This window comes from Hippocampus bargibanti, linkage group LG20, assembly GCF_051943395.1.
Source record: "Hippocampus bargibanti isolate YZ-2025 linkage group LG20, ASM5194339v1, whole genome shotgun sequence".
NCBI classification, from domain to species: domain Eukaryota; kingdom Metazoa; phylum Chordata; class Actinopteri; order Syngnathiformes; family Syngnathidae; genus Hippocampus; species Hippocampus bargibanti.
In genome coordinates this window covers 9,132,637-9,155,729 of record NC_142753.1, presented here as the reverse complement: position 1 = coordinate 9,155,729, position 23,093 = coordinate 9,132,637, and the positions used below count along the sequence as shown (strand labels likewise).

At 38.2% G+C, this 23,093-nt stretch overlaps 4 protein-coding genes across 4 annotated transcripts; 1 reads left to right on the top strand and 3 right to left on the bottom strand.

Annotated features, from left to right (window-relative positions):
- The first annotated feature begins 1,543 nt into the window (after positions 1-1,543).
- lypc (ly6 domain containing, pigment cell) lies at positions 1,544-5,927 on the top strand. The gene is made up of 3 exons (XM_089023030.1): positions 1,544-2,289; positions 2,711-2,830; positions 3,670-5,927. Exons 1-3 carry the CDS (start codon positions 2,235-2,237, stop codon positions 3,879-3,881), a joined length of 387 nt encoding a protein of 128 aa, XP_088879156.1. The 5' UTR covers positions 1,544-2,234; the 3' UTR covers positions 3,882-5,927.
- Positions 4,246-12,327, bottom strand: clic1 (CLIC family member 1). The gene is made up of 7 exons (XM_089023029.1): positions 9,458-12,327; positions 9,142-9,192; positions 8,339-8,448; positions 8,101-8,226; positions 7,899-8,005; positions 7,628-7,809; positions 4,246-7,497 (listed from the first exon to the last, which is right to left on the bottom strand). The coding sequence occupies exons 2-7, from the start codon at positions 9,181-9,183 to the stop codon at positions 7,336-7,338; spliced, it is 729 nt and encodes a 242-aa protein (XP_088879155.1). The 5' UTR covers positions 9,184-9,192; positions 9,458-12,327; the 3' UTR covers positions 4,246-7,335.
- Positions 12,328-16,553: 4,226 nt separating this feature from the next.
- LOC148883054 (uncharacterized) lies at positions 16,554-18,936 on the bottom strand. Its single transcript, XM_089023528.1, has 3 exons — positions 18,778-18,936; positions 17,146-17,256; positions 16,554-17,070 (listed from the first exon to the last, which is right to left on the bottom strand). Exons 1-3 carry the CDS (start codon positions 18,827-18,829, stop codon positions 16,856-16,858), a joined length of 378 nt encoding a protein of 125 aa, XP_088879654.1. The 5' UTR covers positions 18,830-18,936; the 3' UTR covers positions 16,554-16,855.
- Positions 18,937-20,073: 1,137 nt separating this feature from the next.
- Positions 20,074-22,345, bottom strand: LOC148883053 (uncharacterized). Its single transcript, XM_089023526.1, has 3 exons — positions 22,186-22,345; positions 21,011-21,121; positions 20,074-20,925 (listed from the first exon to the last, which is right to left on the bottom strand). The coding sequence occupies exons 1-3, from the start codon at positions 22,235-22,237 to the stop codon at positions 20,687-20,689; spliced, it is 402 nt and encodes a 133-aa protein (XP_088879652.1). The 5' UTR covers positions 22,238-22,345; the 3' UTR covers positions 20,074-20,686.
- Between the last annotated feature and the right edge of the window lie 748 nt (positions 22,346-23,093).

Below are 23,093 nucleotides of genomic sequence, written 5' to 3'. Positions count from 1 at the left end.
TTCCTTCTTGACTGTCTGAAGAACAGTCATGTGCAGGGGACGGCACAAAGACATAAATAAGAGGTGAAGTGGGACAAAAACAAAATGTCTGGGCAGATAAAGGAGCGGAACAGCATAGGAGAAATGAATGAGTTGGGGGGGGGGGGGGGTGGAAGAAAGATGGCAAGTAGAGGGCACAGACAGGATTAAAGAACGCCATCTGTTCACAAAGATCCAACACCCAAACATACATGTAAACACATGAACAAACGCGACTTCAGCTGTGTCACTTTAAATAACACATCAGTGAAACTGTTAAAAAAAAACATGAAATAGTGCAATAAAAGTACAGCATTGAAAAAAACCTTATATTTTAATATTGATTAAACTTAGTTTATCTCGATCAACTCATTTTATGAAGCAGCTTCCGGTTTGGCGTACCAAAATTAGTCTTTATTAAAAGTTTGACATGCATATTAAATTCTCATGCAATAGAAAATATATTGGCATGTGCCCTTTTGGCAGTCACAGAATAAGCAATACTTTGATACGCCACATGGTGGCAGTGCTGCTCTGAAAATTACTTCCTGTTGCTTCATACTGTTTTCTTTTTCTGAAATAAAATATCATTTTATAATAATAATAATAACAATAATAATAATAAATTTTATTTCTAAGCGCTTTTGAAAATTCCCAAGGACATTCTACAGTCACAAGATCATTTTTTTAACTTCTATTTATCTATCTATACATTTCATTTATAAGCGCCTTTCAAAACTTATCTCGCTGTGATTGCATGACACTTCAAATGACTTTTGCGATGACGAACCTTTATGATTGTACAATTTAATTCCAAAGCATTTTTGTTGGCCTATTCTATAGGAGGAAGTCAAAAGTTATTTTTTCAATGCATTAATATTTGACATGTGGAGAAAAAAAATGACATTTTCTTTTAATCAGTAATCATAAAATGAATCATTATATGTAGCAAACCGAATACAAGAAAATGTACAGTGTATAGAACTACTACTGCTGCGACAAGATACACCCCTTGGAAAGCAACAACAATTACCAGTAATCTGTTCACTAATTTGTGTGAATCTGTACACTATAGATGATGCTATCTTGTGCTTTTCTCGAATTAACTTGTAAACAGCTTATCCAGTCTAAGCCATTTGACTGGTCCCATCACAAGACCTCCAGTCAGCAGACCATCCAACATGTTTTCCTCGCGTCTCCCATTACAACTCAAGGATAATTCGGTTAACCTAGACGTTCCTATCTTCTGACTCTCTCAGGTCTTACTCTCGGGTCTTAGTTTGCATCCTTGTGTAAATGACACGTCAAGTGCTCCGATGGGATATTTCTTTTTCTTTTCTTTTTTACTCTGAGGAACAGTGTTGTATTCTGTAATTGATTATTTTATGAAGAATTTTGCAATGAGGTTTTACATCAAGTTTCTAATGAGAATCCACTGTGACACTGGGTGAGCTCCAAAGACAGATGCACTAAAACAGAGTCCAAATGAAATTAAATATGCCCAAAAAGTGACAACAAGTTATAACTGCATGTGGTGCATAAAGATGGGAATTAAGCAGAATTTGCACATTCCTGCTATCTACTTTCAGTCAAAGAAAATGTGTCATTTGTGGCATGTAACTAAAAGCAGAATGATATGGAAATAACTACAGAGGTTTAGCAATCTTGAAATTTTGGGTGAAAATATTTCCTACAAACACAATTCCTGATACATTTCCCAGGGATATCACAGGAAACATTTCTCAACATCGAATTCAAAAGTGGATATGTTTTTTGTTTTTGAAGGTGTGAATGAAAAGCGTTATGGAGTCTTATTAGTCTGTAGATTTGTATTCGTCGCCTTACAAATCTGACACATCCAACATGGCGGATTCGCTGACGTATGGCACAACAGTTTAATTGCTTCTAGTTGAAGCTTCTGAGGTTCTCATCAAGCTCCGTGCAAAGTCGCACAATTTTTCAGCATCTATCACATTCATTGTGTTCTGTTTTTTATTTGTGTGTAATGACGATAAGAGTTGACGAAACGTCAAAAACGTCGTTTCTCAGAAACTGCAGACTTCATGAAGCGAAGTTTCATGAAGAGGCAGAACACTAATAAGAGGGGTGTGTACTTCAGCAGAAAAGGCGAATTGAATTAGAAAGAAATTAGGAAAGTTGCGGCAGAAGTTTACCGCAAGATTCGTGAGTGACGCGTTGGAGTGGAAGGAAGCATCATGTTTGCATCAGTCTCGCAGCTTCTCCTGCTACTGTGTTGTCTTCCTTTGGCAAGTAAGTGACATTATATAGAATTATATTACTATGTTTTCCCTTACTGGACTTTCTAAACTAATGTTAAAAAAAGAGCCTATACCGTGTTGATGGCAGATATGGAGTTTTTCTTCAGCTTGCACTTGGATGTTGGTCAAGGTGGACTGACTTATGAATTGTTCTGGATAGCAGTCTGTATTTACACATAACCTGCAGGCTTCCCCTAGGAAAATAAAAAATAGTCAGGAAAAGCCGACTTGAACATCAGAGCTTTTTCACTTGCTTTATTGCTTTGCAGATCAATCTTACACAACAATTTGTGATTGGCCAATGCAAACTATCTGTATTATATCCAACATTTTTTTTCAATTTTGAAAAGAACTATGATCATTTTCCTTTGTTGTCATGAAAAAAATAACATTTTCTTTGTGTTGTGTTTCAGCATGTTTGATGTGTTATACTTGTATGTTTCCTGCCATTTCTCCGATGGACTGCCTCAAGTTTCCCGAGCGTTGCGCGGATGGACATCGCTGTCTGTCCAGCGTTTCAACAGCAAAACGAGGTGATGGCTTTTGTGTGTCAAACTGTGGAGCGATTGTTGCGAAAATTGCCAAGACAAAAGATTCACTGTGTCACATCTCCGATGCCCCCACGTTAGAAAATATTTCCTCTATTGTTCTGCTGTGCTCAACGTTGACTTTAAATTCAAAGATGTGGTGAAGTGAATGAGATCCAAATATCGTATTTTCTGGAATAAAGGCGCAACTTCAACGAATGACATACAGGTAACATCTGACTTACAACCAAAAGGTCGTAAGTCAAAATGGTCGTGAGTCGAAATACATTCAAAATGTTGAATAGAGACTCAGAGGCTAAATGACTCGCAAGTTTTGGTCGTGGTCGTAAGTACGGGTGGTCGTAAGTCGGATGTTACTTGTGTTTTAAAACCTTTTCCATACATAAGGCGCACCGTATCCTGTGACTGTAAAGTGTCCTTGATAGTTTTGAAAGGTGCTTATAAATGAAATCTATTATTATTATTATTATTATTATTGTTATGAGGGGCACCTTCAATGAATGACATTTTAAAACATTTTCAATACATAGGGCGCACCGGATTATGAGGCGCATGGTCAGCTTTTGAAAGAATCTTTTCTTTTAGGTGTGCCTTATAGTGTAGAAAACACGGTACTTCTGCTGAGTAAAGGCAAAAAAAACACAGGTTAAAAATTGGAGATTACAGATGGGGGAAAAAAAATACAACAAACTTCCAATTAGCTTATTTTCAAAATAAAATTTCCCCTCAAGAAAGCGCGATTCGACCATGGCAACATTTAGCATGAGTTTCTATGCCCGAACATAACATGTAGACATTTACATTTTCCACTTCTTCATCTCTAGGTGTACTTCAGATCACCTTGTATGAAAAAAGCTGCGCTGTGCCCTCTCAATGTGGCGTGAGCGGGCAGAAATACACCAGCGGCCTTTATTTCAACTACACCAACGTGTGCTGCAATACAGACCTTTGTAACGGGGCGTCGGCGCTCGATGCCGCCAAGTGGAGAGGAGCAGCATTCTTCCTGCTCCCTGCGCTCAGCCTCTTGCTGGCCTGAAAGCTTCCACGGACACGGCGTGTCACGTCACCCTTTGCCAACTTGTCATCCAAATCATTTAAGAATGACTGGAAAAGGAAAGTTTTGGTTTTTATTCATGCATGGAGATATGTATCAAATATGTTTTTCTTATAATAACATAAGTACTGACACAGGAGACCAGCTGCCTCTTCCCAACCCCTCCTGAAAGGGTTAAACTTTTTTTGTACCATTTATGACATAAACATCAGACCTAGAGGCAGATTTGACCCAACATCAAATCTGCATCAACTGTTATGAACAAAAATCAAGTTCCGATGCCAAGTGACCATAAACATGCAAAATAGGACATCGTAGCGTAAGCAGAGACGAAAGATACTGCGCGTTATGAAAAAAAATAGTTTATTTTGAAAGGAATACACTGATGAAATGTGGCTTTGGAAATCAATATAGAATCATTTGTCTGCCAATTATTTCAATAGACTTGCTTCATTGCCACTTTTCTGCGAATTAAATGGTAACACAAAAAAATAAGTAAATCATGTAAATTAATAAACTGGAAAGTAAAAGTGTGTCATAAAAAAATAACAATAATAACAACATGCAATATATTAAGAAACAGGAAGTTAAGAGAGAGGCATAAAATAAACAAAAAAAAAAACATTTTATTGAGTTCGGGTCCCTGAAACTGTATTGAACTTTACAGTCCATTAAGAAATATAAAACGAGGTCCTGAAAATATTTGACACTGTGCCTCTCATGCACAGGTGTCAAAGTCAAGGCCCGGGGGCCAAATTCGGCCCATCACATCATTATATTCGGCCCGCGAAAGCAAATCAAACTTGTGAAATTCCATGATGCTTGCTAAAATCTGAACCAAAATGTCATATTTTTGGATGTAAACCACAATATCGGCCATTATGCTTGACTTCAGATTTGAAAACTAGTTATTCATTAATTGGTTGTGCGCTCTACATGTAATATGTGGAGGGGATTAAACATTCTAATGTCTTCCCCAAATTCATCGCGGCCCACCAGAGGAAATAATAACTACAATGTGGCCGGCGGCAAAAAAATGTCTTTGACACCTGTGCTTTTATGGATTCATTGAGGTAACAGTTCAGTCCCCCAAAAAAACTATGTTAGCTTTGATTGGCCACATTTCCAAATAGAAGTAACAAAACAGGAAAATATGTCAAACACAATGTACAAAAAAAATAATAATCTGAACTTGCACTTGGGTGGTTTACATTTGTTCCCTTGAATTAATCTTTCATTTGGTCAAAAGTGAGTCTAAGTATCATATCATTATATGAAGTTCAGTTACCGTATTTTCCGGTGTATAAATCACACCCAAAAGCGTTGGAGAAACCTTTATAGATTTATATATTATATTTGGAAAACTTTTTTCATTCATTGGTGTACCTTATAATCCGTTACGCCTTATATAATGGTAAAAGTTTGAAAATGCACCATTGATTGGGGGTGCGCCTTATACTCTGGTGTGCCTTATACACTGGAAAATATGGTAACTCTCAAGTCACTTGTCAAGTCATTTTAAATGCTAACACAAAATGAACTAACTAACTTTCTGATGTCAGTTAGGAAACAAAAAAGTGACGTCGGTTGTCCTTTAATTTTAAGGACAATAAATAATATACCAGCTGTCAAAATGTTTTTTGTCACACCCGGTATTGTATGATCAGTTGAATAGCATTATGCAACATTTGTGCTCTTGCTGACTAAGAACTACCCACCCGGAAAATACTTTTTTTGTCGGCTATGTACAGTCGGCTCGCCAGACGCGTATAAACAAATATTTCATGATATCATCTGATTCATTCATGCTTGAAATGTAGGGTGAAGCGCTTTGGCTAAGCAGGTTACAGCAGAAAAGGAAAGCATTTCAATAGATTCTTAAAATGGCTTCCTGTCTCTGCGTCTGTGCAACATGCATCCACCCACTTCCGATTTATTGTGTGCTACGACAACCAAAAATAAATGCTTTTACATTTAAAGTTTGACGGGTTTGTCGCATCGGGGAGTAATAAATGTCAAATACTTTGACAGGCCTGTGTTGTTGAATTATCTACGAAAGAAAATAAGACCGTCGTTGAAGCTACTCTAAGTGTATTAATATGGTTTCAATAGGCCTAGCAGATTTGTGGGTACAAAATCTCCCAAAAGTACAAAACCATTGAGGACAATGACCATCCCTGCTATAATGTGGATTTTGAAACTTTTTTTTTTAACAATCTACACACAGGGTAGAATTTTAAGTTGTGTTATTTCCCCAACATGCCCGCCGGGCACCACTGGGGTCTATTATTAACATTGATGCTAATTTCCACCAGTGCATCTAAAGCCTTTCACATTAAATGATAGCATTAAGCTAGCTTTTTAATGACCTGCTTGGGTTTAACATTTTGTGTTAGTTTTTCAAGAAACGTGACTGAGTGTGACATATAAAATAACTCTGGGTAAGCATGTTTTGTCTGTTTTTTTCCTCTCAGAGTGATGTTTTATGATAGTCCCAAATTTTTAGGCAAGAGTGAAAAGAGGCACTAAGGTATACATTAAAAAGTTTTTTTTAAATACTTTTTTAAACTCATTCGCTGCCATTGCCAAATTTATTCTGGAATTGAAAAGTGTGACATGGAGCACCAATCCCAAATTTGTTCGGAATTTGGTTTTTCTTTCTTGGGGTGCCGATAAAGCGCTGGTCGGACCTCTGACAATGTTTTTCCCTCCCACGAGGGGACAACATTCGCCTTGTGTCCATGTTAGTACTTAGTTACAACTTCAGCTGTTGTTAAAGCGCTATATAAGTCAAAATGTATGTACCCCCATTTCAAGATCAGATAACTCCAGACCCATATAACTTAGATATTAACTCTTTTTTTTCTGATGAAAGAAGAGATTCTAAAGGTTCCATAAACTGAATTTAATGTTTTTGTAATCCTAAAACTGAATATTCTGTGGGTCCTGCAATTGGAGTGAAAATGACAAAAACCCTGGCACTAGAGTGGACACATTTTTGCACATCGTCTGGCAGTGAATGAGTTAAAGAAGGCAGGAGCGGTAACAAGATAAAAAATGCTATATATTTTATGTTCTCTCACGATTGCAGATCATACGTGGGTTTTAATTTTGTCCCTGGTGATGAAAGAGGGGTCACTGTATTTACGCGACTGAACAAAGAAGCGTATTTGGTGTGAACCTGAACGTGTGGATTGGAACCGGGAGAATAATATTGTTCAAACTACTTCCATTTCCTCCCCAGCGCCACAAACATGGAATTCTAAACTTTAGGAATAGTTTGACATGGCAATGCGATTGATTGTATGCAACCTCAATTACATAACATATGTGCTGATGTTTCGCTTGTTTGTACACTTGTATATATTTTTCCACTTATTAAATGTAGGATGAATCCAAACCGACTTTTGTTTTTTTCTCCCCCAACCCCCAAAGCCTACTTGAGAACTTTGGCCACAGAAGCATAAGCCAAGTGGATCTCATCATCGATCGGGCAGGTGGAGGAAAACTCATCTCGGGCGTATGCTGCGTTCAGGTACCTCCACAGGTTGGACAGAGACTGAGGGATGGAGAATTTTCGGTACCGTAAACACACAACCTGGAATGAAGAGAATACTTTAGGTCTGTGTATTTTTGTGGGTGGGTGTTGTCCACACATAAATAAATCAAAAGTACTAAATAGAAATTATGCCCATTGAAGGCAGAAAAAGTGAGAAAAGCATCATGACCTTGACAATGTGGAGTTTTGGAAGCAAGTTACAATCCGCCAGCGTAAGGTCTTGGCCGTCAAGGAAGGGGCGGGATGAGGAAGTGACTTCTTCTGCGCTATTTTGGTCAATTTCATCAGGAAGTGGGGAGCCGATGTAGTCGTCGAGTTTCTTCAGAGCTTTCAGAAGGCCTTTCTCGAGATCTGAGCACACAAGTAAAAAAAAAAAAAGACCTTTCATCTCAAAACCTTCACTCAAAAAAAAAGTGTGTTGCGAATTGTATTTGACTCACTTTCATTGGTCAGCGGGTTGGAGTTTTTGATGTAAGCCGAGAATTTGGAGAAGACATCCATGCCTGCTGTGTTTGACTCGGGGTTACGCGCTGCCAGACGGGGATACCTGAAAGGAAGAGGGAGCCATGGTTATTCAGTAAAAAAGTATGTGACCACATTAAAAAGAAAGGAATGGAAAAAAGGATAAATGCGGGCGACTACTTTGGGGGGCAGAGATTTTCCTCTAGGAACTCCTCGATCTTGTTGGTGTCCGTTTTCACCTCTTTGCCGTACAACAAGAAGGGTGGCTGAGCACCGGGAGCCAAGTCGTTCAAAATGTCCGGTTTCCTTTTATGAGAAGGAGAAAAAAAAATAGATGATTAATATTATTTTTATTTTTGATTAAGGGTCAATGTGCTTTAAAATCTCAAGCTAAGTCAATTAGAGGTGCATCAAATACCTCTTCATATCTACTGTGGTAACATCAAAAGTGACACCTTTCAGCCATAGCACCATGAAGAGACGTTGGGAGAAGGGACAGTTGCCGATACTCTGGCCGTCACTCCCTGCCTGTAAGACAAAACAGAAATTATGCATTCAGCATCTCACAAAAGTATCTCTTTTTTTCCCCACGAATCACATAGCCATGTCCGTTGTACACAATGCGTTTCAAAATCATGCAAGGCACAGCTATTTACTGTTTCTATCAACCACAAGGAACAAAGCTGAGTACCAAAACACAATACAACGATTCAATCTCACTTTGGAAACCCTTTGACCTACTTTAGTTTTATTTTTCCAAACATGAAATCTAATCTTTAAATGACACCCTGAATTGGATGTATGGAAAATGAAGTGGCAGCATTATTCCGAGAAGTTACGGTAATACAACAGCATCTTTCTTCCATGGAGAGTTAAAAAAAAGAGTAGAGGGTGTAGCACATGATCACACAGAGGAATCATTATGGAAACTTGTGCAGAACATAAGAGCGTTGAACTCTTTCATGAAACAAATATGTGAATACTCTCTGTGGCCAGCAGGCTGCAGGACTAAATATAAATTCAGATCTGATGTTAACGTGCTTTTAATAAGATTAGTGGTTTACACAGCTTGTCAGTCAACGCAGGCTTTCTGACAGACTTCTGCCTCGTGTACGCTTAACGATACACAGACCAGAATATAATATTTAATAATTCACGAAATAAATCTCCGTCGCGTAGTTTCAACCTGAGTGGCAGTCGAAAAAAACATCCAGTCCTTACCTTGACAAAAAGTTCGACTTTGGGCGCACTGGGGTCGCTCATCTTTCTTTCCTGCCGAAGAGAAAGTCACAAAAAAAATGTTTTAACTTGTCAGCAAAGCGACACCACAAAACCGGAGGAGAAGGATTTCGAAACCGGAGGAGAGCCAAGCCCATCTTCCGCTAACAAACCCGCAGACATTAAAACGGTCACCAAACAACGAGAACTAACAAGAAAAGTAGTTCACAAACTGGCATACATATCAAACGACGAGCGTCTCGGTTTCTTACGACTTTTATTGGTGATTTATATGGTATTTCAGTGAATGTTCTCTTACCTTTAAGTGCTGCTCGAAGCTGTCGACGCCTGTCGCTCTTTGCTAGTTTCTCCTCCCAGTCGTGCGTCCTCGCTCCGGGCAGCACACATTAGCATTGCGTCGCCATTTCCTGGAGGCCACCGGCCTCGACAAACTCACCGCGCAACGGAAAAAAAAAGTCTCAGAAACACTCAAAGGACTGGAATGTGGTTATTTATAGAAGCCGGTTTTGTCACACCTTGAGAATTCCATGAACGAGGCAATGTATTATTTGAGAAATGGCAAGGAACTGTATATTTACACCAGTTGAATTGAGCTGGACTTTTGTTTTCTGACGCTTGTTTTGGCCTTGTCAGATGTTAAGTTAAAGTTTGTCAATTTAAAATATGTTTTTTTTTCCGCCGTTTCTTACACTACATTAACACTAAAAACCGTCATCTGCTCAAAATGTATATAAACACACTAAAATATTTTTGCTTTATTTATTTGTATGTGATAGTTGTCCATGTTAAGCGCGTTGTTACAGCTTCAGCTGTTGTTCAAGCGCCATATAAATCAATATGTATTGTATAAAACAATCGCCATTTTTTACAGTACACACAATCAGCCTTGATGAGTAAAAAAAGGAAATATTTTTTTTACATATTTAAATAACTGAAAACACATCTGTTCCTTATCCAGCAATACAGACATTGGTCAACTAATCAATAAGACGCAGTTATAATACTTTTTTTTTCAGAAAGAATATAGGCGAGTGAGTTTGTCGTTCAAAATTGTTACTTGTATTTTAATGGCGGAAATGTTCCATGACTTATATTTAAATCGACTCGACTGCCCTGGATATGTGGCAGTCAGTGTCAGTTTTGCTCACCGAAACTCCGGCACACAAGGTGGCGGTAATGCATCTTAACGTTGCCAACCACAAGTAATGGAATAAGACTGAAAAGAAGAAGACACGAGGACGTAAACAAAGAGACGCGGAAACGAGAAGAAGAGAGTGGGAAAAAAACGTTACCAGGGTTGTTAAAATAGTAGCGACTTCTTGCGTGTAACGTCGAACACCACGTGCTTTCTGAAAGGGCAATGGCGTCGGCCGAGGAACGACTTTATCGAGCGAGAGAGTAGACTGTGCGACGACATCCCGTTATAGTTCGAACGTCACGTGACCAAACACGGAAATCAAATGAATCGATCAAGGGAATATCAGATAAAATTCAAATTAAAATATAAACATGTCTTTGGTTGAAATGGCTTCAGTTTTTTATTATTTTTGGTATTAACAACAGTTGGAGTTTTCTTGACCAAAAAGAACACACTGCATTTACGTTATATCAACACTAGAGGGTGGTGTTGACTGACAAAAAAAACTATTTTATTGCTTCATTTATTAAGGTGATTGCGGGAATTCAAGGAATTCAATACACACTCAGAAGTAAAATTTCGTGCACTCCACACAGAGAAGCAATTGCATTTCATGTAGCATTTCAGATTATCTTTCTTCTTCTTTTCCTTTCGGTTTTTCCCCTTCAGGGGTCGCCACAGTGTTTCGCATGTTTGTTTTTGGCGAGTTATATGCAACTGAACAAGAGGCTTTGTATCTTCCTGTGTTAGCCGCAGCTGCAGAGGGACTACATTTTGTTAGCTGCTAGGCTAGGCTAAATTAGTTTAGTAATGTTTACTGTAGATGTGGAGTTAATTCATGAAAGCAAATTTTGCAATCAGTACGTTAGCCTTTCGCTAATTTAATTCCGCCTAAGATGTGTTGTATAATTTGTATTGTATAAAATGATCCCAAATGGCAACATTTTCTGTCTTTTATGCCCTTTTTCATTTCCTCCATGCTCGTCCCTGTTGCTGAATCAGACATCGGTAACAGTCTGGGTGAAAAAAAAATAATCATAGCACATTATCGATAATATATGTCAAAATGAAGCCTTAATAAGCGAACGGCAAGATAGTGAGGGACGGGGTGGTGTCAGTGGTTCTCAACTGTGTTTATTGCAGGAACGGCAACATATCTGATTGAAGTATTTTTTCCCATTTAAAAATAGTGTTTCAAAATGCATGTACAATGTGTCACTTTTTTCAACTCATTCACTGCCATTCACAAATTTATTTGGGAATTGAAAATATGACGTTGAGCACCATTCCCGGAATTTGTTCGGGTGTTGTTTTTTTCATGCTTGGGTGCCAATAAAGCACTAGCCAGACCTCTAGCAATATTTGTTCACTTCCACAAGGGGGCAGCATTTCCCCTTTTTCAATGTTAGCACTATTTTCCAGCTTCATCTGTTAAAGCGCTATACAGTATAAACCCATATCTATGTATTGCATTGTATTTTGAACAGCCACACTCATTTCAAGCTCATATAACTCCAGACCCATATAATTTAGGAATTAACTTTTTTTCTGATGAAAGAAAGGAGTCTGGGGTTTCTAAGGCTGTACTGAATGTTTATATAGTCCTAAAACTCAATAGTCTGTGGGTCCTGGAATTCAAGTGACAATGACAAAAACCCTGGCACTGCAGTGGACACATTTTTGCACGTCTGGGAGTCAATGAGGTAATTAGATTGACATAGTACTAAAAGCATGGCTACCGATTATGCCTGCTTGGCCAAAATCTGAGCAATATTGTATTTGTTTAAAGACTACAGCACGATCTAGTAATATTTTCTTAATCATACCTAATCTTGTATGTTTTTTGGGGTACTTCTTATGTGTCAGTCCTGTCCTGAATAAATCAGAAAATAAAAACACGTTATATTTTGGTCCCCATCCAACAGTTGAGAATCACTGCATGATTTTTCTCCCTCTTAGCAGGCTAAAAATGCAATCAAGCAAGATTTTTTTTTTTTCTGAGAAAAAAAACCTGTCAAGTGAGTCTTGGATCCTACATGAACCAGAGTGAAAAAATGACAGCAGAGACGGCCATTGCAATGGAGAGCTGGACGGACGTGGCACCGTTGCATCGGTCGGTGTCGCAACACTCTAATTCGGCCGACAATTCAACTCCCAAGATCTCTTGATTAAACGTTTGCCCGCACAGGTTCTGCGGTAGGCAGCCGGTGACTAACAAGCAGGCGTCCGAGTCAGAACCAAATCCTGAAAGTCACGTCAAAGTCAAAGTCAGCTTTATAGTCAAATATGCTAATATGCATGACATAGAGCACAGATGAAATTATGGTCCTCTCGGACCCAGCGTGCAAGGCACTTATAATGACTTTAACAAACATAATAAACACGAAAACGCCAATTAGGTATCCCATAAAAAAAAAATCAATGTGACCAATTGAATTTTGACATTCAACATTGCCTTCAATCTAATTAAGATATTACCACAATTCTGAATTCATCACTATCAAATATTCTGTTGTGACAATGATAATACAGTAAAGTCTCGTTATATCGCTATCGGTTATATCGATAGTACCGCTTATTACGATACTGTTTCTATGAACGCAAGGAGAAAATTACATGCGCGCAGGGTCGGATATATCGATAGTCCCGGTTATATCGATATTTTTCGGACTCCCGAGAATATCGATATAACGAGACTTTACTGTATTTAGTGCTTCATTTCACATGACTACATTTTTGTTTACATTCAGCTAATTTGATGTCTTGTCTTACATTTAATAAGTGGAAAAAAAAACTGAACAAAATACATGACCCATGCTAATGTGGCCAGCTAAAAAAATACAAAAATAAAGGCATGTATCTTTACCGACAGAGCCACGAAAGCAGCGCTCAGTGTCATCATTACATTCGACCTCTTCTGGCGAACTACACAGGTCCCCTGTGGTGACGGGGCATCTGAGGCAGGTCAGGCATTGTGCTATTCAATGAAAAAGAAAAGAAAAATAGTCATCAAGACATAACCAACTATCCTCTCCCAGTTCCGACTAATCACTTAACTCATTCACATTCCAGACAATGTGCAAAAATGTGTCCACTCCAGTGCCAGGGTTTTTGTCATTTTCACTCAAATTCCAGGACCCACAGAATATTGACTTTTTAGACTACCTAAGCATTCAATGGAGCGTAAGAAACGTTATACTCTCTTTTTTCACCAGAAAAAAAGTTAATTCCTAAGTTATGTGAGTCTGGAGTTATCTGATCTTGAAATGGGGGCAGCTGTACAAAATACAATACATACATATTGATTTTAACAACATTTGAAGCTGTAACAAAGCGCTAACATGGACAAAAGGCAAATGATTTCCCCTGTGGGGAGGGAAAAACATTGCCAGAGGTCTGACCAGTGCTTTATCGGAAAAAAACTAAACCCAAACAAATTGGGGAATGTTGCTCTACGTTACACTTTTCAATTCTAGAATAGATGTAGAATGGCAGAAAACAAGTAAAAAAAAGTTTTTAAAAAAATAATTAAATTAGACTTTTTAAAGCATACCTGAGTGCTTCTTTTCACTCTTGCCCAAAAATGCGTTAGCATCATAAAATATTTTTCAATTCCCAAATAAATTCGGGAATTTAAACACCAAAAATCCTAAAGAAAAATGACACTCGCCATCACCATTTAATATCTTCTCACACAACCAAAATCATTTTTATAACTTTAACCGAAACACTTGCAACTCACCGCAATCCTTTTTTTAGCCCAATCTTTATGAGCTAGCTGCTCCAGTTGTCTCCGATTTGTCTTTGTCTTCTATTTATATGTGTTCGATCCTCTTAAATGGCCAAGCGGGTGGAGATTATACCAAAAATGTTACATTTTTAAATGACAACTAGCACTTTGTACCTGCACAAGTAGGTGGAGACGCAAGCTAGCTTCTCTTGCGCTCACAATTGTGCCAAAAACACTGATTTCAATGAACATTTTGCACCTGTGACAATTATCATGACGTTCAATTCGTCCTTCCACTTGATTGGGATGGACTCCTGCACACCTGTGACCCAAATGTTAACGAATCGGTTGGAAATTACCATTAGCATTAGCATTAGAAATTAGCATATTTGACAATAAAGCTGACTTTGACTTTGAAATATAGGTGTCGTCAGATCGTGTAGCTAATAATAAATTACTATTAATTTGCATACCATCTATCATTCATATCTTTTGTTTATTTTTAGTTTTTATAGTTTTAAGATTGATTTGCTGGGATAGCGTCAATTGGAAATTTTTAGGGCGCTTTTATCCATTAAAAAAATGTCGGAACTAATTTAATTTGGGAAATAAATAAATCAGAATATATTAAAAAAATAATGAACATATTTGGCATTTGTATGAACTAATATTTACGGTCAATATATATTTTAACCTTTTTTTTGCATCCTTGTAAACTGATAACGTGGAAATCGTAACCACTGTCGCCCGAATGGGTTCAAATTAAAACAATGCTAGCTTTTAGCTGTTGAAATAATGTTTTATCGCGATATGAATAGTTATGCAGTAACGCAAAAAAATCTATGTTTAATATCAAAGCTGAACCACTCGCGCCAATTTTACATTAAATCTGCAATGATACTATTTTTAAAATAATAAGAATAAAAATCCACTTTTTTTTGGTTCGTTCTAATCAACTTACCAACTGCAACGGTCGCAAACAGGAGCACTGCAATTTTCCAAATGTTGCTCATCATCTTCTTGTGATTGGAAGATTGGGAAATGTTGCAGTGATTTTGATGAAGACAATGGGCGTCTTAAATACTATTTAGGTAAGATTTATCAGCCAATAAGCAAACAGATAAAAGGAGGGGAAAAAAACTGACCCTTCAGGCTTCAGTGTCAATTCAGTTATGTTATCAGGAAATGAAACAAAGATAAGAATAAATGATGCAAGAGCTCAGGTGGTTTTTTCTTCTTCTTTAAATTGCACTCTCTTGCATGTCATAATAATATCAGGTGATTAAATTAATTACTGGTAGATTATATGAATTTGAGAGACTATTAAGGGTTAATCTAGTCGAATTAATCGAACCACCTGATATTTTTTTTAACCTCATACGCGAAGCAGGTTTAAAATTTCAATCTTACTTTAGATACCATTTTGATTGATAGTTCCATTGTGAGACATTTTTCAATGACTTTAAAGGACAACCGACGTCTCCGGACAAGTTGTGTCCATAATTTGTAAAATCACTTCAAATGACTTCTACTGAGCGTATTTTACAAAGATTCCACCGCATATAGCTATATTTTACGTTTTACGTTCAGGAGGACTTCTTTAATCGATTGCAAACATGTATGCTTTCCTCTTCAGAACTATATGAATCATATTCATAACTGGATGAGTAACAAGAAAGCATCTTCTCCGAATCTGAAGCCATTATTTTGATTTTAGAGCAAGGCAAGACGTCCTGGCGTGACGTCACGAACAAGGGGGCGGGACCTTCTGAAACTGAAACTTTCTGACGTCATTTTGAAGTAGTTTTGGGACACTTTAAGTCATTTTTAATTGGTGTTTTGCATTTGACTAAAAATATCAGCCTGCGTGTTTTGGGTATTTTAGATGCTATAAAACGTTTTTCTGATGTCAGGAAACAAAAAAATGGTGTCGGGTGTCCTTTAAGAGATATTCTAATCTATATGGATTACATGGATTTAAATAAAAATTAATTTACCCTCCACTGCACAAGAGATTATTTGATATAATTAACCTATATTAGTCTCACAGTGGAGAAATTTACATTTCACAGCAGTAAAGTGATGAAAGGAAGAGGAAAGAAACAAGCAAATAAAAAAAAATAAAGGAGCTGCTGTAAAGCCAGCCGCTTTTACGGCGCCATCTTGAAGTCAAAAGAACAAAAATCCAAAATAATATGACAACACAAAGACGTTCATTCAAATTCAAGCACTTTCTGCACCCTCTTTGTTGCATGAAGCAGTACTAGATGAAAGATCAAAGTGTCCTTTTCACCAGTGGATCAGGGACATCATGGTGGAATGTGCACATCTACTACACGCTAAATGTTGAAAGCCATCATGAAACTATAGCATCCATTGACGAAAAACATTTGGTTCACATCTCCTACCTCACGTAAATCCGCTTCAATTCCAAGCAGCGACAGTTTCAAATACGCATCGGCGCTCTGCGCTAACGCTTCTTTCTTGTCATAACGTATGAAGAAACAAGACTCATATACGAGTCAGTTTTTTTCATTCATTTATTATGTTTATTATGAGACAGGAAATCATATTATTGTACATTTTTGTGCACATCACGCAGAATGTAAATTGCAATTTCTATAATTACATTTGACTTCAGTTCACATTGCAACTAAACCTTTCGTTCGTGTCTTTTCTTCGTTGCCCATAAATGGAATTGCTGCAGGTTCACTTCATTGAAATACTGTGTCATCCCCGCCCTTACCCCCCCCCCCCCCCCCCAAGACCTTATTCTTGGAATATTTTGGTTTAGGGGGCCAAGAACAAAATTGTCCTATTAAAACACATTACTGCATGGCCCAGAGTGACAAAACAGCTACGCAGACGGCCATCGTCAGGGAAAGTCTCACGGACGCGGCGCCGTTACACAGATCGGTGTTACAACAATCGAAGGAGACGGTGTAACCATTTCCGAAAATAGCGCCGGTCAGCACATCCCCGCAAAGGTCCGAGTCCAGGCAGCCACGGATTTCCAGACTGACCGCGCCGGTAGAATTGAACTCTGAAATAAGCATCGCCGAAAAATAAGTCGTTGAAAGTTGAATAGCGCCTCATAAATAACAGTAAATCTCCTTACGTGCTTGTCCTCGGTAACAGCTCTGAGTTGCAGCGTTACATGTGATGTCACTGCCAAAGAGGCATAAGTCCAGTACACTGACGGGGCACTCGCGGCAGGTCAGGCAGTGAACTGGTCAGTGAGAACAAGAGCAAGGGAAAAAAAAATGACTTTTGTTTTTCCAGAAATACCTTAGCACAGTCACACGTAAATAACTTTGGTAATTGTTAACAAAACGACAACAAAACGAAGAAAAAAATAGCTGTTTTCTACTGCTCTCGGGTTGTGAAAGCTAACTTTGGGCAAAATATACATTTCTGAGCAAGGCTTATTTTAAAAACGTCATTTATTTACACCGTTCATGTTTTTAGCCCATATGAGGGCAGCACGGTGGATTAGCATGGTACAGAATCAAGCATGCTAAGCTAATTGAAAACTCTTAAAAGACAAACCGACGTCTCCGGATAAGTTGTGTCCATAATTTGTAAAATGGCTTCAAAAGACTTCTACTGAGCGTATTTTACAAAGATTCCACCGCATATAGCTATATTTTACGTTTTAAGACTCGCGCTGAATATTTCCGGAAGTCTTGTTTTTGAGTTGGTGACGAGTCCTCACGTTACGTCACTGAAGGAACGCCCCTGACCGAAAAAAGGACACATTGTAGCAGTCCTTCCATCACGTCAATGCATTTTGCTGTACTTGTTTGGTCTGAAAACTTCCTGTTGCACCAAAAAGAGGCAGAAGGGGGCGACAAAGCTCCGTGTAAGGAAATAATCAGCCTGTGGAAACGGGCTGATTAATTATCGATTAATCTATCTATTAGCTAGCTATTAGCTAGCTAATAGATAGCCCCTATTGGCTATTGGCTATCTATTAGCTAGCTAGCTTTCTTTGTATTTGAGTTATTTCTGGGTTGAGTGAACGCTGGTGCGTGTGGGTTCCGCTGCTCACCCACAGAAAAACTTGACCTTGAGAGTTTTGAAAGGCGCTTAAAAATGAAATGTATTATTATAAAATGACAAGAATGATGGATCCGATTGGCTTGTACACTACATGTACACGTGAACACAATGTTGACCTAATTCATTAACTTTACAATTATCATGTGTTAAACTATTATTTTGGCACATATGAATTATGTTTGAATTGATTTTTCTATGTTGGATTTTGGAACAGACGCTTTAAATGTTTGAAAAGGGGTTTTTATGTTTTGGGGTGACAGCAAAGTGACAAAATGGCCGCCCCCAGGGATGGATAAAAATGGCTGGATTTTCCAGCTTTTTAGATAATCCACAAACGCTCTGTTTATCAGAATGTTGTGTTTACACTCGTGAGGGCCCGTAGCACATTGTTTTGTAATTTTATTTCTTTTTTTATTGACTTTTTAAAATGAAAGTGTATTTTACTCCATTTTGTTTACCAGGCACTAAAAGTCAGACGTTATCTTGATGTAATTAGGAATATCTGTGTCGAGGAATGACAAGTAAACAGTTGCGTAACTTAAAAGCAAACTAAACTAAACTCACTAAGACTAAACTAACAGATTCGATTTTGACATGAGGTGAGAGCAAAGCACAGGTGTTCTGAAATCACACATTAAAATGCTAAACTAGCATTCAGCATTTTTTTTTCTCTCAGTCATCAACTTACCAGCTGCTACGGTGGTAGCCAGCAGAATTGCCGTTTTCCAAAAGTTGATCATGATTTGCCCTGTGGTCACAAACGTTTTGTAAAAAGCTATGATGCTTATAGTTAAAGCTAATGGAGACACCAAGCGAGCAATGGGCCGGCAAGTTGACGTTAGCAAAAATGTCACTTTTCAGGTTTTAGCATTTGTCATGAGGAAATAGCATGAGTGGAAGACTTTTTACCACGCCGCCCACTTGTAGTTTTTGGACTCATTTGTTGGCCGTTGCTCAATGAACCGTCATGATTGGTCTTTAGTTGAACAATTGAAACATCTCTCCAATCACCAAGTTAATATATCTCCATTCATTTAATGCACACAGAAACAAAGAACCAAGATCAAAATTATACCTTAGGGCAATTTACAATGCTCTATTAATCTGTCACACGTGTTTTTTTTTGGAATACAGTCATGGGGAAGTCATGCAAACCCACAACAGAAAGTACCCAGCCGGAATTGATCGTTTCATTATAGTGTGTTAGTTTTTATTCATTTTCATTTTACCCCCCCAAAAATCCTTAGTTTTGCCGTATTAAAAAAAGTAATTCAATAAAGTACCTTCTGTAAAGGAAACCCCGAAAGCTCATATTTAATATGAATTCATAGATATGAAAATCTTGTATAGCGTAATTGTAGTTAGTCTAACAAAGGATAGGTTTTGTTTTCCGTGAAACCCTTCCCAGCTTGTAATTGGGCAAGCGTCGCATGGGTGAAATATAATCATGACGTTTCAAGATGCTTATTTTCATTCCAAGAATAATATCACTTAAATGATTTTTGGTGTACAGCCATTTTGCATTCCAGTCAAGTCATTGAAAAAACATGAAGTCAGATTCAATTTCGTGAGGCACATTTTTAGATGTGTACGGCATACAAGAAAGTTTGTACGGGAAACGCAAAAATTGTTAAAAATAATTTTGAGATACAGGTAACATCCGAGTTACGACCGTGTTCCGTTTCGAGAAAACAGTCGTAAGTCAAACGGTCGTAAATCGAAAAGCATTCAAAATGGCCGACGCGAGGTTTGTACGACAGAATCGTATACGATGTCAATCTGTTGTAGAATTAAAAAAGGGTCTGGCGGTTGTGGTCGTTAAGTGCAGGTGGTCGGAACTCACACCGGTCGTAAATCGAATGTTACCTGTATTTTCGATTCCGTTTTCGTCATAAAATGTTAGCAGGAATGTTAATTATAACAAATGCTGCTATTGTAAAAAGTGACCACAGAAAAAACAAGTCAACAAACAAACAAACAAAAGTTCAGAGAAGACAATTTCCGGTCAAGTGGAATTTTATTTTGAAATCAGTTAAATTAAACATTTTACCGTGTTTTTTTTTTTCACTCTAATATCATTCATATATTTTTTATAAACATCATAACACAAATTCAAATTCTTTTTTTTTGCTTTGGACTATTTCAATTTGTCCATAGCAAAAAAAAAAAAAAAAAAAGCCACAATGCTCAGTTTACAAAAAAAGAACATACATACTTGATTATTGCTAGAAATATGTTGTTAAAAGTATTCATGTTTACATGTGAAATTTTGTTAATAAAATTGTGCAATGAAATATTACACGCATATTTTTTTTTCTAAGTAAGGAAAAATTGAGTCGTTAGTAATGTCACAGTGTCTTGCTGGTATGCATGTTAGCATAAAATATTTTTTTTAATTAAAAATAAATGAAAAACAGAGCGATTTTACAACATTTCCTTCAAACATCCCATTGATCAACTCCGACAATGTCACCGCAGTGCGCGCACACAAAACCATACTTTTGTTTTGTTATCATCCAATGTCCAGAGATTTTGCTCATCGATTAGCCACAAGACACCATCAAGTAAACACACGACGTCAGACGTCATCGCTCACATCACATCAAGCTTGCCCACACTGAAGCCAAGACGGCGGCCATGACGGTCACGGCGCCCGTCGCCTTGACGAACGGGGTTCCGCTCGTCTGTGCCGGGTTGCAGTTGTCCGTCGAGCAGCATTGGACTGTGGTCTGGTAGGTCACACCCAGCAGGGTGGCGTTGGTGGTTGCATTACAACTAGTCCCCTCGATGCAACCTTGTGTGTTAAAGCCCACCGATGACGAGATGGACACAAAAGCTGAAGGGACAGAAAGGGACAAATTCGGTTTTGGGGGGGACTTGTGGTGGACAGTGAGTGAAATGCAAAGAAAAGTTGGACCTACTGGCTTTTCCTGTGAAGCATTGGGAGGTGTTGGTGGCGCAATCCACGGAGGATGAAGAAACGCAGAAACCGAGCAAACCGAAGGAGCACTGGTTGCATGTGAGGGAATCCACTGAAGTAAAAAAAAAAAAAAAAGTCAGCTTTTTAGTCGTCAAATATGCTAATATGCATGACATACAGCACAGATGAAATTACTGTCCTCTCGGACCCAGCATGCAAGGCACTTAACAAACATACTAAACACGAAAACGGCAATTTGCCGGGAGAGGGCAGCCGCTGCATGTTCACGCTGAAATGGATCAACGGAAAATAGTCACACACAGTTATTTTTTCAACCTAAACCGTTGTCATGAGGGCGCCAGAGTGTACACTCAAATCCCTTACATCTATCTTTGTGACTGCTTTATTTCCTATACAGCAGGGGTGTCAAAGTCAAAGTAAGTTTTATAGTCAAATATGCTAATATGCATGACATACAGCACAGATGAAATTACTGTCCTCTGGGACCCAGCATGCAAGGAACTTATAATAACTTTAACAAACATAATAAACACGAAAATGCCAATTTGCCGGGAGAGGGGAGCCGCTGCGTGTTCACGCTGAAATGGATCAACGGAAAATAGTCACACGCATCGTGCTTTTTTTTCATTGATTTTTTTTGTCACTTATGACTTTAACAAACATAATAAACACGAAAACGCCAATTTGCCAGGAGAGGGCAGCTGCTGCGTGTTCACGCTGAAATGGATCAACGGAAAATAGTCACACGCATCGTGCTTTTTTTTCATTGATTTTTTTGTCACTTATGACTTTAACAAACATAATAAACACGAAAACGCCAATTTGCCAGGAGAAGGGAGCCGCTGCGTGTTCACGCTGAAATGGATCAACGGAAAATAGTCACACGCATCGTGTTTTTTTGTATTGATGTTTTTAGTCACTTATCATGACTTTAACAAACATAATAAACACGAAAACGCCAATTTTATATCATAAAAATTGCTACATTTTTCTAAATCATTCGTACTAATGGAATGTGACCGAGAATCATTAAGCATTCTTTGAAATCATGACAACATATTTCCTGTCATTTAGTTTTTGTCTATCTACAATATCTGCCGACACCAAAAACAATCCTTATCAGCAATGGACATTCTTAACATTCGGGTTACTCACCTAGCATGAAGCAAGCAAGTGCTGCCATAACTCCGATCAGGATCTTTCCCATCTTTTTGTCGTGATCTTGGTAATTGCTTCACAGAATCCTTCGCAAAAAGGGGGTCTTCACTCACCTCTCAGGCGTAAAATGGAAAAAGTGATGGACCTGTTTGAGTAAAGGGTTTTATCCCCCCCCCCCCCCCCCCCCTCCTCCTTACTTCGAAACAGGTGGGTCAGGAAAAAGGGAGGGGGGGGGGTAATACAGGGTGCGGTCATCTTTTGTGTTCTTCATGCTTTGCGTCATTGAGAATAAAGGAATGCTCAGGGTGTTGACTCTCGGGGCTCTGACGTTCAAATGACATGCATATCGTAGACGGAATGTATATAATTATATGGTATGTATATATATTAAAATGCAAAAAAAAAAAAAAACACACAACATGTTTGGCCTAAAACGATTATTTAACTTGGAAAAAAATGTTACAATATAAATAATTGTCATTGGAAATCATTGTGGGAAGAAAATGGATTACCCGTAGAAAAGCCACACACACACACACACAGGGAGAATATGAGATAACAGCACTGGAATTCAAACACTAGTGTCCTTGAGAGCTTTGAAAGGTGCTTGAAAAAAAATATATTATTATTAATTGAGCAGATGTAGGCAATCCATCAGCTATGCGTCTTCAGTTAACCTCATTCAAGACGTTTTGAAAATCTACTGCCTATCTTGTTATCTAGCTGGCTATTTAGCTAGCTACTGTATCTGTTCGCTAGCTATTAGCCAACCATTCGCCAGCTATTAGCCATCCATTCGCTACCTATTAGCCATCCATTCGCCAGCTATTAGCCATCCATTCGCCAGCTATTAGCCATCCATTCGCTACCTATTAGCCATCCATTCGCCAGCTATTAGCCATCCA